Consider the following 16553-nt stretch of genomic DNA (forward strand, 5'->3'; position numbering starts at 1 on the left):
ACAGAAAAATATAATACAAAAATTGCTCTCTGGTATGCTCGAGTTTCGACTATTGTAATCACACCTGGTAATGATTCAAAATCATTATACAAAGAATAAATAATTTAAACGAATAACCATACATTGCTTTTCTCTTCATTCAATAAAATGTAAAATTACATTGTATCATTGCAAGCTATTCTAATATATTAATTTTATATATATTTATATTTCTTTAATATCATTTACAAATATTTGCTATATGAATATTTGTAAAAACAGCATTATTACTCGGTATTGTGTGTACGCGATAGTAAATTATTCCTTACATTTTTCCACTCTATTTTTAATCGAAGCGAGCAAAAATATACATTTCGTCATAGATTCGCCCAGATTTTCTTGTGCTTACTTAATTCTGCCAACACGATTATGTCAGCCTTTGAGATTGCTGATGCTAGTAGATAGAAATATCGTGTTTCATATCTAAAAAAGGTCGTGATTAATGATGCAATGTAGTGGAATGCAAAGCAATACTGTAACAATCATTGAAAATCTCCTGATACAGCATTTATTACATATAAATCAATTATTAGTTTATCTGACAAAATCCTAAGTAGAAAAAATTGTATTAACATCAAATGTTCGCCAAGTATGTATGTACATCTATTTCCATTTTTAGTATTTCGTTGTTCTACGCTTCTCTCCCTTCAACAAAGACTTCCTACAAGCTACGAGACGACAACTCTCGACGTTCGTCTTGGTTGCATGTGACTTGCAACATCCTATGCACTGCTCAGTTATTCTTAGACCGTAAAACGTTTATTTTTCTCGGCTTAAAAGGTTTCAAACTATGGGGTCTACACATACGTGCACTCTAATAACTCGACGATGTTACGCACATCGTCAGTGATGCACATATAGAAGCTATAAATTCTTCAACCAAGACTCCTTCGCACAGTAATAATGAAATTCACAGGATTATTCGCGGGACCTTTTCTTATATAATTCTATTGCGACGATGATTAATAGTCGATCGTTACGCGGATTTCTGACTGAAAGATCACTGATATATTAATACACCAACAATAAGTAGTAATTATTACCAAGAAATAGCTTACTTCATCATTTCAAATACAGAGCTCTCACATTAAGAATCAAACTTTCCAGGATTAGATTATTCCGATATCAAAAATATGCAAACAATTATTGAATCAACAATTTTAATTTAAAGGATTCTTAATAAATTAAATTTTACATTAACTGCGTGACAAAAATGATCTTATTGAAAAATTATTATAAAATTATTTCTCAATCAACTTTGATTTGAGTTTTATTTAAAACAAAATATTAACTAGAAATTCAAATATTAAAAAAAATGATTAATATTGGAATTCCGATAGCTTCTAGTTTTGAGGATTTTATATCAATATATCTTGTCCACTTATTCGCGAGAATAATCTATCCGACTTGAGCTTTTCTAAAAGAAGGTCGATATCTTAATCCACACGCATTTAGTAACTTGTGTAAACTGAAGATTCTATCTGACTATGGCATATAAGATAGTGTTGCGATCGAATACATAAAGCATTATTACAAGGCAATGTATATATTAGATACGATGATAAGAGTTATAATGGATATGATAAATTTCCATGCACGAGAGTCAACACATTGAATAATTTCAGCGAATGTCACGATTATATTATCCCCAATAAATGACGACTAATTCAATTTCCTTTACATCAAGTATTCGAAATATTCGCATCAGTTAAATGAATGTCCTGTCCGTATTATCATTTAAATTACAAAATGTCGCACCTAATAATGTCGCGATTCCCTTTGGATTTTGATTATGTAACATTCAATTTTATTTAAACTGTGTTCAAAAAAACTTTAATGAAATTATATACAAAATGTCCTGGTGAATCAAAATACCACAAGAAAGTTTTCAAAAAAATAAATAATTTAAAGAAGAAAAGATTTGTTGTAATTTTTTTAAACAGTAGTTTTTAAGATAAAAAGAAAGTTTAAAACTGGCCAGATTAATTACGGTTAAACGACTATCTGTCCGTGAGACGCGCATGAATAGTTAATAATTGCGCGTGGCGACTCGTAGATAAACAACCGTTTAATCGTGATTTGTAATTGGCCAATTTTAAACCTAAAAAACTACAGCTTGGACAAAAAAATAACAAATTCTTTTTTATTGCTTCAACTTTCTTGGGTGATATTTTACTTCACTCCGATTAATTTGAATTTCAGAGACACTCTGTATATGTTTACGTTCATACTGTCAATACTAAGTATAATTTTAGCGATTTTAGTTACAAATTATCGTTTAACGAAAGAGAATTTTTAATTTCAGCTTTAATATTTTGGTATGTTTATGTAATTTAATCGAGTGATTACAAACTGCAAAGGGCGCAAGCAAATCGCGATTAGGATAAGTATTATATTAACGGAATTATCCGAGGTTACTTGATCAATTTGGTGCGGATCAAATGTAATCGGTCTCGATTCAACCGCGAGTATCAAAGGAGTCCATGCTCGTACAATGTTGCTGCGAGAGCGCAAGGCGAGAGTATTGACGTTTACATAAGCGTCTCTGATGTAATTGATCACGAACGCAGTGACTCGGGCGGACCGGTGCGCAAACTGCTGATTGCATTACAGTGCGATCTATCCGCCGGTGATTCGCGGAGGGGAAAAAGGATACGAACGTGGCGCGCGAGCGTGGGATACAATCAGCTCGCCCCGACTTAATTGTCTAGCGCGAAGCAGCCTGTAATCCGTCTCTGATGGAGCTCGGTTTAACGAGCTTCATCAGGTAAAAAAGATCCTACCGCAATGACCGCGCCCATACTCTACACCACGGAATTCCCAGCCTCGGAGAGATAATGCTCTACGAATGTCATGGCGGATGGGTATATAGTCACCGCTCGCAATGTATCGAAATCAAAACTCGTCCGCCGAGTGCACGCAGAGTTCAAGTACAGCAATTACCTCGTATCCATCAGCTAGACGACGGCATTGAATTTGCGCCTATGATGATCGTGGGTGAAGAGAAGGGGGAGGGATACGGATTTTACATTAAAAGCCGTTCCGCTTCCACTCACTTCCATCTCAATCTAACTAACTCTCCTAATCATCAAAGGAAATAGTTACTCTCTTATATCCAATTACGCTTTCTCTGGAACGTGAGTCTTTAGCCTTGATGTAATTTTCCGTCATCATATTCATTTATATCTACATCTTTCCAAGTAGATCGAAACACCTTTTTCCTTTTATTGCGCTTTTTAAAAAGTCAGAGGGGTCTGTCTGCACTCTCTGGATTGCCTGCGTGGATCGGTCAACGAACCTTCAAACGAAGTGCCAAATTACCCGTAACACGCCAAATAGCGCGTATCATCGTAAACATGTGAATGCCAATTTCGAAAGGGAAAAGGATTCATCGCCCGTCACGTTATTATTACTCTATCGCGATATATATTTTTTTCCATCAACAGTGACAAGCCTTTAACGGTGCATTTGAAAACGAATCGCTCCAGGAGGCCTTCGCGTACGTCTGCGGTGTGACATACCAATATCGGGGGCCTCAGCTCCGGGAGCGTCGCCATGCCTAGCCTGTTCATGCGACACGAATAATAGCTAACGGCAAAGCGTATTGCGAACACGCCGGTGCCTGAATATCACGCTTTGTCACGCAAATAAGTACGGGCTCGCACGCTAATACACGCCGTGTATTCGCAGTGGGTACATTTATTACTGTATGCAGTCGCTGCACCGAGAACGCATCGTATGAGATGCGAGAGCTCCTCCAGGAAAATGGGATGATTGATGGTCGAGAGTCCGTTCGTACTGTCCACTGTAGGCATGCAGGAGAGAATATATTTTTACTGTGCTAAATACCAGAATGCGGTGAGAGAAACAATCAAAATTATCATGGTCAGGAAGGTTCACGTAAATTATCGCTGATGAATTGTACCATTTCGTTTTAAACGCTTTCATCTCAGCGGCATTAGTGATATCTTTTCCTGCCGTAATCTTAATGTGTATAAATTATATATGTCACAGGAGGTTACGGTGAAATCGCATTATTCGTGTGTGATAATTTTAATCACATCTATTAAGTTTTCACTATAAATTATCATCTTATGTGCTTTATACATATAAATGGCTTGCAAAGAGATATGTATAAATGAAAGTAGTACGTTTATAAATTGAATAAAAGTCTCAAATATTTTCGCAAGCTAATAAATAATAATGATAAATGAACTCATAATTATACATAAATATAATCAAAAGTTTATACTTGCTATTAATGTCTACATTTTTAAACACTCCGCCAACAATGTTAAACTTTAAAGGCACAGTTAATGTTTTAATTGTGATTTCTAGTAGATAAATTTAAATCGGAATAATAAAATGTAAAAGGCTGGAACAATATCAAAATCTGCACTGAAGTTCGACGATCCAGATTGGAAACAAAGGGTAAAAATTCACATTACTGACGGAAAGTTTTAAAATAATTAAATCAAGTTTTTTCATTCTTTATAACTAAACATTTATGCAAGAGATATTATATCTTTATTAATTATTTTGAACTTTGCATCCACGAAGCTTTACATTTTTTATTTGATTTTTATTCATCAAAATGCTTGAATGCCTGTTCTTTCGATTCCCTTTTTTGTAGGCTTTATGAAATGAACGAATTATGCTTATCTTGTGATCTTAGTATACACCTTTTTTTAATCCTCGATTATGACAGATTTATTTGCGTGAATAAATTCCTGTGGTTCACCGCCTTCACGCTTCTCTCCTTCTTAGTGATGCGAATCTCTCGATTATTGTTCTACATATTATAATATCAGCATCAGACATCCTATTTGATATGTGACTCAGTTCGTGCGCGCATTAATTATCATCGATATATTCCCGATAATCAGACAGATAATGAAGCATCGCCTACATATCATACGCAATCGGGAACAGAAACACGTACAAGAATTTTTTTTCAACAACGCTTTTCTTTCACCTTGGTATATTTCGTAAATGTCCCCGAGCGTACATTTCCAATGCAAATTATTAATCCAAGTGTTCGAGATTTCATAAATATATAATGCCAGATTACCACAAGAAGGCATTCTCTTGCTAGTTAGATAAAATGCTAGGTTTATGTGAAATTTTTACGTTTTCATAACGACATGCTCATAACTAACGTGGACAGATATGTAAATTTTAAAGATCTCTAGGCATGCTGAAAAAAAAAAACAGTACATTGTAGACCGCCAAAGGTGACCTGACGTTAAAGAATTGCTGCGGGAATAAAGCGGGATGCAAGCGACGAAGATGCTTGTACCATGAGCATCTGCGAATAATCAGATACAGCATGGCATTATTCATAAACGTTTTTCCACGTCATTTTAGCGGGATGCTGCGCTGCGCTAGCGGCATGCACAATCGCACACGCTATATTTATCGCGACAAACGAACGCGTGATAGAAATGCCGCGGGACCGTCTTATTAATTAGACGCAAAATCGACGGGGGATTTTTTCGACCGTTCCATCCTGGAACGAAAGCGAAAGGCCAAACCGTCACGAGGAGATTGTTTCGAAGGATAACCGGCGTGCCTAGCGATACCTATATATTATGCAATTGCACCGGTCAAGCAAATTGAACATGAATTTTAATAAGCCTCGAACGGCGTACTCTTATGGTCTCCTGTGTGTTTACGCAAGGAGTGACCATCTACTGCTCGGATTGTAAGTAATGAGAGCGCCGAGATAAATGCAGACAGCTTACACTATAAATGAAGTTGTCGTTTCCTTTAAGCAATTCTTCAGACATTCCCATGCGATTTCATTCGATATTATTAAACGTTCTGAAACAATATACCGTATAATTTTATACATGGGGAAATAAAATGTTATTTTTTTTAGAATGTTGTAAAACCCTCAAGATATATCAACGTCTGACACATTACAACGAAATATTATGAACGAGTTATGAAAATGTTCTCATAAACATATCAGTTTCAATAAAAATATAAAATTACGAGACTGCGTTGGCTAAGGAAAAATATTTTCTTGCAGCTTTCATGCCTGGACGATGATCCACAAAAGAACGGTATATCGGTTGCGTTGGCGCCGTTTCGAGTTCGCGGTTAATCATAGAGCGTTCTCGTGGCAAACGTTTGCATACCTTGAAATAGCACGGTGACGTGCACAATTAAAATGCGCGCAAACGAGTGCAATTCCGCGCGACAGCTGCGGCCGTTGGTACGCAAAAGAGAGAACGAAGACTGAGAGGAAAGAGAATAATGGCTGGGGCAATACACGGAGGGCGCAACACGGAGGAGTATGTTGACCAAGCACAACGCTAAAAATATATGAACGAAAGACGATGAATCCCGCGCCTCCCCGACATCCGCTGAATCCGCTTTTACCCTCGAAATTATTCGGCGCACCTTTGACAAGGAATTTTTGGCGCGCGTGCGAAGCGGGTAAAACAAGGGAGGAAAATTCCGGTTGCCTTAGCTTCAAATAGCTGTTCTCGTACGCAAGCCCTCAAATATAGTGCGGAGGTAACTCGAAAGGAATCTCCAGCAGCGGTGAAAAATGATGGCTCGTTACCCCCGTTTACTCAACACATTAATCTACAAATCCCTCTTGCTACGTTACGGAACGAAATAGTATAATTACAACTACATCACATACCTTGAACTCGAAACGTGTTTATAAATATAAACTACGACGACTATTATAACAGTCGTAGAAATAGATTCTGAAACACAAATTACTGAAATACAAATTTTACAGTCTTAGGAAAATTTAAATTAATTCGCAGCATAGATACACATATATTTATCAACGAGAAAAAAATTCTCTTTATTCTCACGAACCTAAAACAAATAGAGATAAAAATCACCAATGTTAGCATGTTTCACATAGAATTATTTTCATATTAAAATTTTTTAAATTAAATTTCAGAAACGTTTCAAGTTTAATCCAGAACACTTTCAGCAAATAAAACTAAAATTATGCTACATGGTTGCATGAATGATAAATATTGCGAATTTTTACGCGAGACAGAACGACATAAAGTTATTCGTTCGACTAAAAAAAAAAAAATACGATGTTACGCAAAAGTTCACGAGATTCATTTCTGTTTACGTATTCGCGTGTATTCGCCGAAAATAATATGGACTCAAAAGGCTCGCCGGGATTGAAAACTCGTTTGCAGTATGTAAAGAGCAGTTTGATGGAAAAAATCGTTTAACATAAAAAATGAGCTGCAATTAATGCAATTGCATACATGCGTGAGACGCAACCCAGCGATGTAACATGGTTTTACGATCGGTGTTTTTTTCATTCGCAATGAATCACGTGAGTCGTATCGTTGCGTAATTAGAAATTGCATTCGATAGGTAATAATATACATATCGATAATAACCGACAAGTGATATATCGACGTTTTCGCCTGTTACTAGATTAAAATTACATGCACTAGATAGACGCATTTTAAAGACGCCGCCCCTACGTGCGCAGAATATTAAACGGTAACAAGTTACGAAGAAATTAATAATTCCGCATGTTTTTAGTTTCCGCAAGTTCGCGAAATTATAACTAATACAGTTGATCAGATAAAAACTTCCTTGCTGACGAATAATATTATTTACGATCTTATCTAATTAATAATGAATGAGTTAATGGTTATTTAAATGTAACAAAGTTCCTGATGCCACAGTCAGATCACAAACTTTAATAATATATTTGAACAATCTCTCGATATTTTAAGCGAATTCGTGTCTCTTAAAAAATTATATGTATATTTATAATGATTATACATTCATTCTTATCTTTTTATACATGAAAATCAGATTTTAACCATTTCTAAGGAATGTCGTCGAACATCCTACCTCAATTCTAAGTATAATCCGCAACCCGGAGGTAACATTATTTTCAAGTACTATATGCTTATTCATTCAGTTTTTCTATACCGATAATATATATTCGACAAAAATTCAAGATGTTTCTGGTTTTTATTGATCAAAGCGCATTAAGAGAAATATATAAAGCCTCGGTTTGGTGACCGCAATTTGCCTGGATCTTTCTCTCCGCAAAGGAGCAATCTGAAGAACTTGTCTTAAAGATCCTTTTACTATACCATTTTACTTAACTTTTTACTTAACTAATTATTTTATGTAATTACTGTGAAACTTGAAATAAAGTTTATAATAAACTTTGTTCTTCTCTCCTAAAGTAATAAACTTCAAAGAGTTCTACTTTATTTCCTGAAACTCAATGCATATAATTAGATACACACTACTATACGTAACGATTTTTTCTATGTAACTTAAATTTTTATAAAGTTAGCCAGTTACACAATTATTAGGAATGCCATTTTACGAGTATTAGAAAGTTTCGCGAGTAAATCTGCTGTCGAAACCGGCGAATGTACAAAATGACACTTGAAACGTTTGACATTTACTTTTACTCGTAATACATCTCACGTTCTCGGCTCCCAAACTAGACGAGTTTTAACATGCATTTCCTCCGACGCACATTTTTCAGAGTTTGAAACCTGAAACCTGCTAACACAGAAATTCTTTTAGAAAATTAGTCCGGAAATAAACCTGTTGTCAGGTGCGTGCTAATCTGGCGTACCGAGTTTTGTTATGCTTCGTCGGACTCGCACTATTCCGTTCGATAGACACGCTCCGGAGTTGCACGTCGATGAATTCGCGGAAGCTAAGAATGATCGTATAACCGTAGAAGCGGATACCTAAGCCGGTTGAAACGAACGATTCGATTACTCGAAACTATCTCAGCGTCAGCAGTACCGTCAGCTTCGTCTCCTACTATCGGCCGTTGTTCGCAGAAGCTCGTAACGGTCTCATGATAAAAATGTAGGAATAGCAACGCACCATACAATGCACAATACATGCACCGTGAAACAAAGTGAAAGTCGTGTACAAACAAATGAGGCAAAATAAAGAAATGCACATATAAAACATAAGATCTATTTTTATAATTGAACTAGTATTCACTTTTAGAACTTAAAGTGAGATAGATATACATATGGTTTTTATTTAGTAAAAGCGAGAAAGAGAATTCTAGTGCATTTTAGTGCAGGAATAAAAAGCAGACCTATATTCTACCTATTATGAAAAAATTTATCAAAAATCTGACTGCTATTGAAAACAGTATAATAAAAAATCGTCGATATTTAATAATATTCTGCTACTTATATGAAAGAATTATTGTCAATAAAGAGAAATCCACTTATACGAAGAAACTGAAAACATTGCTGAGCTAAAGTAACGCGACACGCGTTTTTTCCAATCTTTTACGCTTTGTTCCGTGTGTTTTTTCTAGTTTCCTGTCTTCACATGTTATTCAGCAAAGTATCTGCATCGTACGATCTTTTTATGACAAACTTTAACATCGGATAATGTTTCCGAATGGCCACAATAGATTACTCATGAAAGATAAAACAGAATCAGGTCTCACATTTTTCTTGATAAGAGAGCGCGTCTGTTAATAGAGTTTTTGCGATGTCAAAAGAACAAAATAATAGAGAACATGGTTTATATATTTCTTGTTAAATCGGTAAGGGAAAGTTAGTTTCCTTCGGAAACGTCGAGCAACTGATTTGCAAAGCTTATCGACAAATGCTTCATCTGAGATATCAGTTCAATTTATTGAATAATGTCAAAGAAATGATAAAACCCATAACACTTGTTAAACAAAAAGAAAACCGCGCGCTACTACTTATATCCGCATAAAAGCTTTCTCCTGATCAATCATCCTTTCAACCTGACTCACGTAATCTATTGTCTTCGTCAATTCCCACAAGACGCTCCATCCACGGAAGAAAAATCCAGGCTTGTGTAAAAAATAAACAATTGGGCTTATTGTGAATAGGAACAGCCGACAAATCGTCCCTGGTTACATCACTTTATATTTTCGTCCTAAGAGCATTATATCGAGTGCATTGAACGTTAATATACTCCCATACTCTTTTACAGTACATTAAACCGAGCACATTTTCTTTATCGACATCCTGTGATGCACCCACGGATGAGAGATTATATTCTCCAGGAACGGATGCGAGATTATTCTCATTGCCGATATTCCCGAACAAGAATACGCTACGCATTGAAGTGAGACACATAAATTCAAATAGAAGAAGTAATAAATCTCAGAAACCAAATGAAAGTAATTATACAAGGAATTATAACTGACGCTCTTTCAATATGATTTTATCTAAAAGATTTATAATATGGTGAAAATAGTAAAAGATTCTTAAAGCACATTCAGGAACAATATGGATGCGTTTGAAAAAGAAGATAGAATTATAGAATAGAAAAATTGTAAAAAGGGTATATATATATATATATATACAGTATTTCAATGTACAATTACAAAGATTTAATTTTCTTTAGAATTGAGGGTTAAGAGAGAATAGTGCAAGGTAAAGAGACATATTAAGGTCGGAAGTCGTAGAAGTGTAACGAAGAAGCCTTTAGCTTACACTAAATGCGATCGCCATCAATAATTACGTCATATCGATGCATCCTAAGTGCTACTCGAGAACGAGCATGTGTTATATATATCGTAAAAAATAATATATTTAAAACAATTGCAATTAAAATATTTCAAGCGAATCTAATTATGCTTAACAAATTAACGCTTGATTCTTACATGCCCTTAATAACTTTACTTATTATTGTTTAATATTAAGAGTCTTATTAGTATATATATGATATTCGTAGTAAATTAAGTACAACGTTATAAATATCACGTAGTCGAAAATTTCTAGCAAAAATGTGAGACTTAAAAGTGATATTTTACGTTGTCGTGATCGCGAACGTGAGAACGTTTTTCCCACGGCCTTCTAAAGGGCTCCTCTAAAAACTGAAAGTGGTTTTAAACTGGATCGGAACGTTAGACTGGTCCTAGAAGCAACATGTTGTTTTCCTTCGGTCACGAGAGACCACTTCATTGGTCCATTAACATTCCGCGAATACGTGGCCTGCCGGCCGGATTTGCATAAAGTTCCGCAGATCCCTGACGTATATCAGAATAAACGACGATAAGCATAAGCACATTGATAATCATTTTACTGGTTTAGTAACCTGATACCTTAACATATACAGCCCAACTATTCTGCCTCGCTAAATATCGTATTTTATTCGATAAATTCGCTGCAAGTCTCGATTTTAATTTTAAACATTGTGTTTACCAGTTTATATATAAATTGGTAAACAATGTTTAGAATATTATATATTATATATTATGTATATCAAATACATAAACCGGTAAACGTTACATTTGATATAGTTGAACAGCAAATCTTTAATGAGATACATGCCTGTAATTGCAATATAATAGCTTTACATATTTCAAACAAATTTTTTAAAAGCTTTCAGGAATATTTTTGTGCATCGCAATTTTTAAGTTATAAAAAAGAATAATGTTAATTAATATTAAATAGCTCCCTCCCATAAAACTTTTTAAATATAACTGATGATTAGCATATAGAACATCTATCTATATATAATAATTAGACTAATGAAAATTGCTAATAAAGAAAATAAATATTGTTCTAAATCAAAAAATACAAAATTCTAAATATAGAATATGAAAAATAACATAATTTTTATCCTTTTAAACATGTTGAACATGCATATTGACGTGCAATCCTTACACGTGCAATACGCGAAAACAAACACTGTGATGTGCAAAAATCTGAAAAATATTGTGTAATTCTATACGATTATATGAAATGTAAACTTCACATATTTTTAGATTGGGATAATGTAGTCTCTGCAAAATAGCTCATCATCGCCTGATGACCTCACGCACGATTTTGCAAGACTGAAAAACCTGTTTCTGCCGATTATAATAACACATAGTTAAACAAAACAAAACAAAAATAAAGTAAATGTGTAAAGTATTTATATTTGTGTTGCATGTAAACCATGTTATTAAATTATAATAATTGCGTACTTTGATTTTTGTTCTTATTTCGTTAAATAAATTCTAAATATAATATTAAAACACAATGTTAAAAATGTATATTATTTATTTACATCTATAACAAATTAAAATTTTTAGAATCATAGATATACATATATGATAACAAAAACAAACAATTTTGAAAATATTTTTTAATTCCTAATAGAATTAGGCCCGTTCAACAGACTTTGTAATTGAGTGAGCATTAATTACATATTTGAGTATTTTTCTTTGATTGCATAATCGATAGAAGACTACATCAATAAAGTTCAATCCATATAAGATGCAGAACGCAGATCGCAGGTCGCAAATAAAACGTATTTCACATTATAATAAGTCGTAGATCATAATACGTATATAAAACACAAGATGCAAGACGCAAAAGTTGAAGTTCATTCAACTTCTTACGTCCTGTGTTCTGCATCCTGCAACCTATTATAATTAAAATATGTTAGATTAGTTTCTAATTTTGCGACCTACAACCCGCGTTCTGCGTCTTACGTATGGTAGGTAGATCGGGCTTAACAGCGAGCGCTCAACTGTTGAGTTCTCGCACTTGAGAACGCACTCGTGATGACTAATAGAGAAGATAATGGTTGCCACAATTTTATTGCGCCTAGATATTTGAATTATGGAACATTTCAATACAGTGGCAGAAGAACATTCCATTGTACTGCGAATACGTGCACTATCAAGGAATACGCTTTTAAATGCCTCGGTTTTAAATGCCTTACCGGCGATAGCGTCACTTTATAATGCACCAAGTGCAATTCTTATTAGTAGCATTAGCGTACTCATCGGTGATAAGACGTATGCCGATGTAGATAACAAACTTAAGCCGGTCGCTTCAAGCTACTCGACAAGCGGCTCTTTAGGCATGTTTGCGAGCACAACGCAATACGCGATTCACCCACGCACTTGAATTCAAGTACACGTACTACACTCCCGTAAAGCAGGTATTATGTCAAGATATCCGAGACACGTCGCCATGTACGTGTATTGAGAAGATGCATCAGTTTCACCAGGTAAATTCTAGCTTCTCCGGATTGTGGCTCTCGCCGACACATCGACGTAAGTCCGGACACGGGCATTTGCGAAAGACGATTCGTTATCTCTGACGTACGTTTCTTGACGCTCCGAAGAGTATCGAGGATCACGCGCGAAAGCTTAGATAACGCTCCGCTGAACGGAATCGGAATGTGAAATACGATATATTTGTGCAAACAAATGTATTGTGTGTGCTCGAAAAAAACAAAGTGATAAGACACAATTATCAAATCAGTATGCTTAGATTGATTTTGGCAGAATAAATTAGCCAACAAGAGAGAGTTTTAATTTTTTAATACAACTGTACTTTAATATAGCTATTTTATTTTTTTATATATAAATTTAAATCTGTAAAATAAGTAAATTCATAAAAAGAATGTTTTTGTTGAAATATCTAAGTTTTTGCTAGATACAAATCTGAAAATTATAGATAATAAATGCTGGACCCCATCAAAATAATTATGTAGAACTTTAGAACTGGTTACTAGAATATCAAAACATTTTGCATTGTTCATCATGTATCAGATTTCTATAAAATTATTTTAATGACTCAACAAAATTATTTTTAAATCTGTATTTACTCTTTAAATTCTTTAGAGTGAAATCTCACTTTAAAAAGTGAAAAGTGAGCCAGTCTTAAAAAAGAGTGGCTCAATGTTCAATGTTTAATAATATAAGATTTCACTCTACAAAATTCACTCTTAAGAGTTTTAGAGAGTAGCTACATTTTAAAATATTTTAATTTGTCCTTAATTTGTTCAAATTTGTTCTTATAACAACTCCTTGTTAAAATTGTTATAAGTAATTGTTGTAAGAATTTTTTCAGATTTTTATGTAGGAACAATGTAAAAATCCGCATTGAAGTTCGAAAATCTAAATTGTAGATGAAGGATGAAAATTTAACATTTGACGGATAAGTGACAAAAGATTAAAAACATTAATAATTTATGACCACAATAAAGTAGATCCATCGACGCAAGTTTGTCCTCAATTAAATATTAATTAAAATTCATTGGCTAATACCGAGGTCTAATAATTACGCGTTTAACTAACGGATCAGCCATCACGATCGAGCGGCACGACACATGAAAGGGTTAAAATATGTAAAAGGTTAATGGATGCGCGAATATCTCGCAACGTGTCTCGCGAGCATCCCGCGTGCATAAATTCAAGTGCACATTCTGAGCCGGTTGCTAACGCGCGCGTTTGTGTCGAGCGCGAGGTATACGTTCGCGCGTCCGTCAGTCGCGCCAGGTAAATTCTCGCTTGGGTCGAGGCACTCGCCAACGCAAATACCCGAAGGAGCTTTGCGCAATAACAAACGAGATCGACTCGCATCTAAATACTCCAGCGACATGCTTGTGTAGGTGCAGCAGTTCTGAAGAAGAACGCAGAGCGTCTTCACATGAGCGCGTCTTTGCGGCGCGATTGTCGCACGAGGCATCGTCTTACACGATTTATTTGCACGAGGCATCGTCTTACACGATTTATTCGCACGTGGAAGACGTGCGCTCTGAATAGCGCGGAACAAACCACCTTCCCCGAAGCGGCCCGCCGGAAATAATGCATCTCGATTTGCATCCATTCAACAGCCGAGGCAGATTCAAGATAGACGCGGGGAGACAGTTTCGCGTCTCATCGAGCGATGCAGAATGCAACGCGGCTGTTGAAAATTGTGCGCGGTCAACCACTCTCAACATTTGTGAAATACGTCGTCGGACCTGCATGTACCAGTGACGATATTTTATCATTGGACGAGCCGTTCTATCACATTTATCCCGTAAAAATTGCTATTTTCTTTTTATCCAAAACCGGCATGCGTTTCCGGGTTATTCGCAGCGGATTATTATAAATTATGAACTGGTGAAACGGGTTTTAAACAGTCATGTCTGTAATTCGTTAATAATTACTAGCTGCTACATAGATCGCACAAAAATAATATATTAATGTATCGAGCACACGCAATATAATGTGAATTTTACTTTAAAAACGTGTTAAATTATTAAGCTATTTAATACTAATAATATTAAAAATATATATTTTTATAAAAAAATATTAAAAATCCAGTTAAATATCTGATGTAAGAAACTGAAAACTTATACAAATGTCAATTTAATAATAAAATAATTCAATGATCTGCAGATTAAAAAAATTATAATTATGAATATTATAATATAATGCATGTTTATATTATACATCACAACTATTTTCTATTCCTTTCACTCTTCACATGTCCATTGTTCTCTCTGTCCATACTTATCAATCATATGGACAGAGTTTATCATCTTTGCAAAAAAAAAACATATTTCCATCGTAGACAACTCGTTACCAAAATTAACAGGTGCTCAACACTCAAAAGTCTCAAAAAAATTCCACTCACGTTCAATCTGGGCACCGAGGATGATCTGCCGTTGACTCTCCTGCGTCTCAGAAGCCTCGCTCGCTCGCGATCTCTTCTGGTGCATCTGCCGTCCTGCCGAGACACCAGGATGATTTGGGGTGCGTCTTCGAGCAATCGCATCCCAAGCAGAACGCAACCTCCCTCCTCATCGACACCCGCCACGGTGCTGCCGCAATTCCGCATTCCATCGGCACTCGCGTCGTTCGTTATCGTGCACTGTGACAGATCCTCGGTGGATCTCGAAAATGCTCTCGAACCTGGTCGATGTCTCTTTCGTTCGATCACGAAAGACGAGGCTCTCGTACGCCGTGCGAGATCGAGCTGCGGCACGATCCGTCTAGCGATCAACTGCTCCGTTTTCGTCGCAAATTCTTGCGATCTACCCGACCGTGATTCAATCTTCGAACGATATCTTGTTGCCTGAACGCTGTCGGTGACGTCGTGATTTGAGGAAGGGGACACACTTCCTTCTAAAGACGAATTTTCGACGCAAGTGTGCTCTTTGGTATCCTTCGTCGCCTCGTCGCTTTGGTTCCTCGAGGAATCATTCGCAGGGATCTGCTCACCGGTTCCAGGCGCGGAGACGCTTCTCCTCAAGACGCGTCTTCGTGCCTCGATCCTGGAGGACGCCTGGATAGAGCGCGTCAACGTGTCGCGATACTGCGGATTCACCACCGTCGTATGTCCATCCTCCTCCACGGTGTTTCTGCCATCGATAATCTCCAGAGCTTCGGACGTCGCCGTCCCGTGAACCTCTTGACTCAAGGCAAAACTCGCGCTTCGAGATCCTTTAAACGCGTGCACATCATGAACAATTCGCGAAGGACCCTTCAAGGATTGATTCTTGCGAAATTCTCGCGGTGGTTTTTTTGGCGGTGATTCGAAATCATTGACTTTGTTTTGGATGCCTGATGGCACGGTTTGCTTGTCGATCTCCAGCGTCGTCACGTCGTCGTCGTCCTCGCGACGCTCCACGTCGTCGTTGACTTGTTCTTCTGATCGCCGCGACGTCTCGCGCGCTTCGTCGACGTCGACGCACTGACGTACGGAGATCAGACGGCAACCGCCGTCGTCCCCACTATCTTCTTCGCTGATATACAT

General features: G+C 36.3%; 1 protein-coding gene across 1 annotated transcript in view; it reads right to left on the minus strand.

Annotated features, from left to right (window-relative positions):
• The window catches only part of LOC108772661 (puratrophin-1), a 32190-nt gene extending 15637 nt beyond the window's left edge, over positions 1–16553 (minus strand). Inside the window, exon 1 of the mRNA XM_018538233.1 lies at positions 15432–16553. Coding sequence (XP_018393735.1) covers positions 15432–16553 — 1122 coding nt within the window. The remainder of the gene's footprint in view (positions 1–15431) is intronic.

This window comes from Cyphomyrmex costatus, unplaced genomic scaffold (genome assembly GCF_001594065.2).
Source record: "Cyphomyrmex costatus isolate MS0001 unplaced genomic scaffold, Ccosl1.0 scaffold193, whole genome shotgun sequence".
Lineage (NCBI taxonomy): Eukaryota > Metazoa > Arthropoda > Insecta > Hymenoptera > Formicidae > Cyphomyrmex > Cyphomyrmex costatus.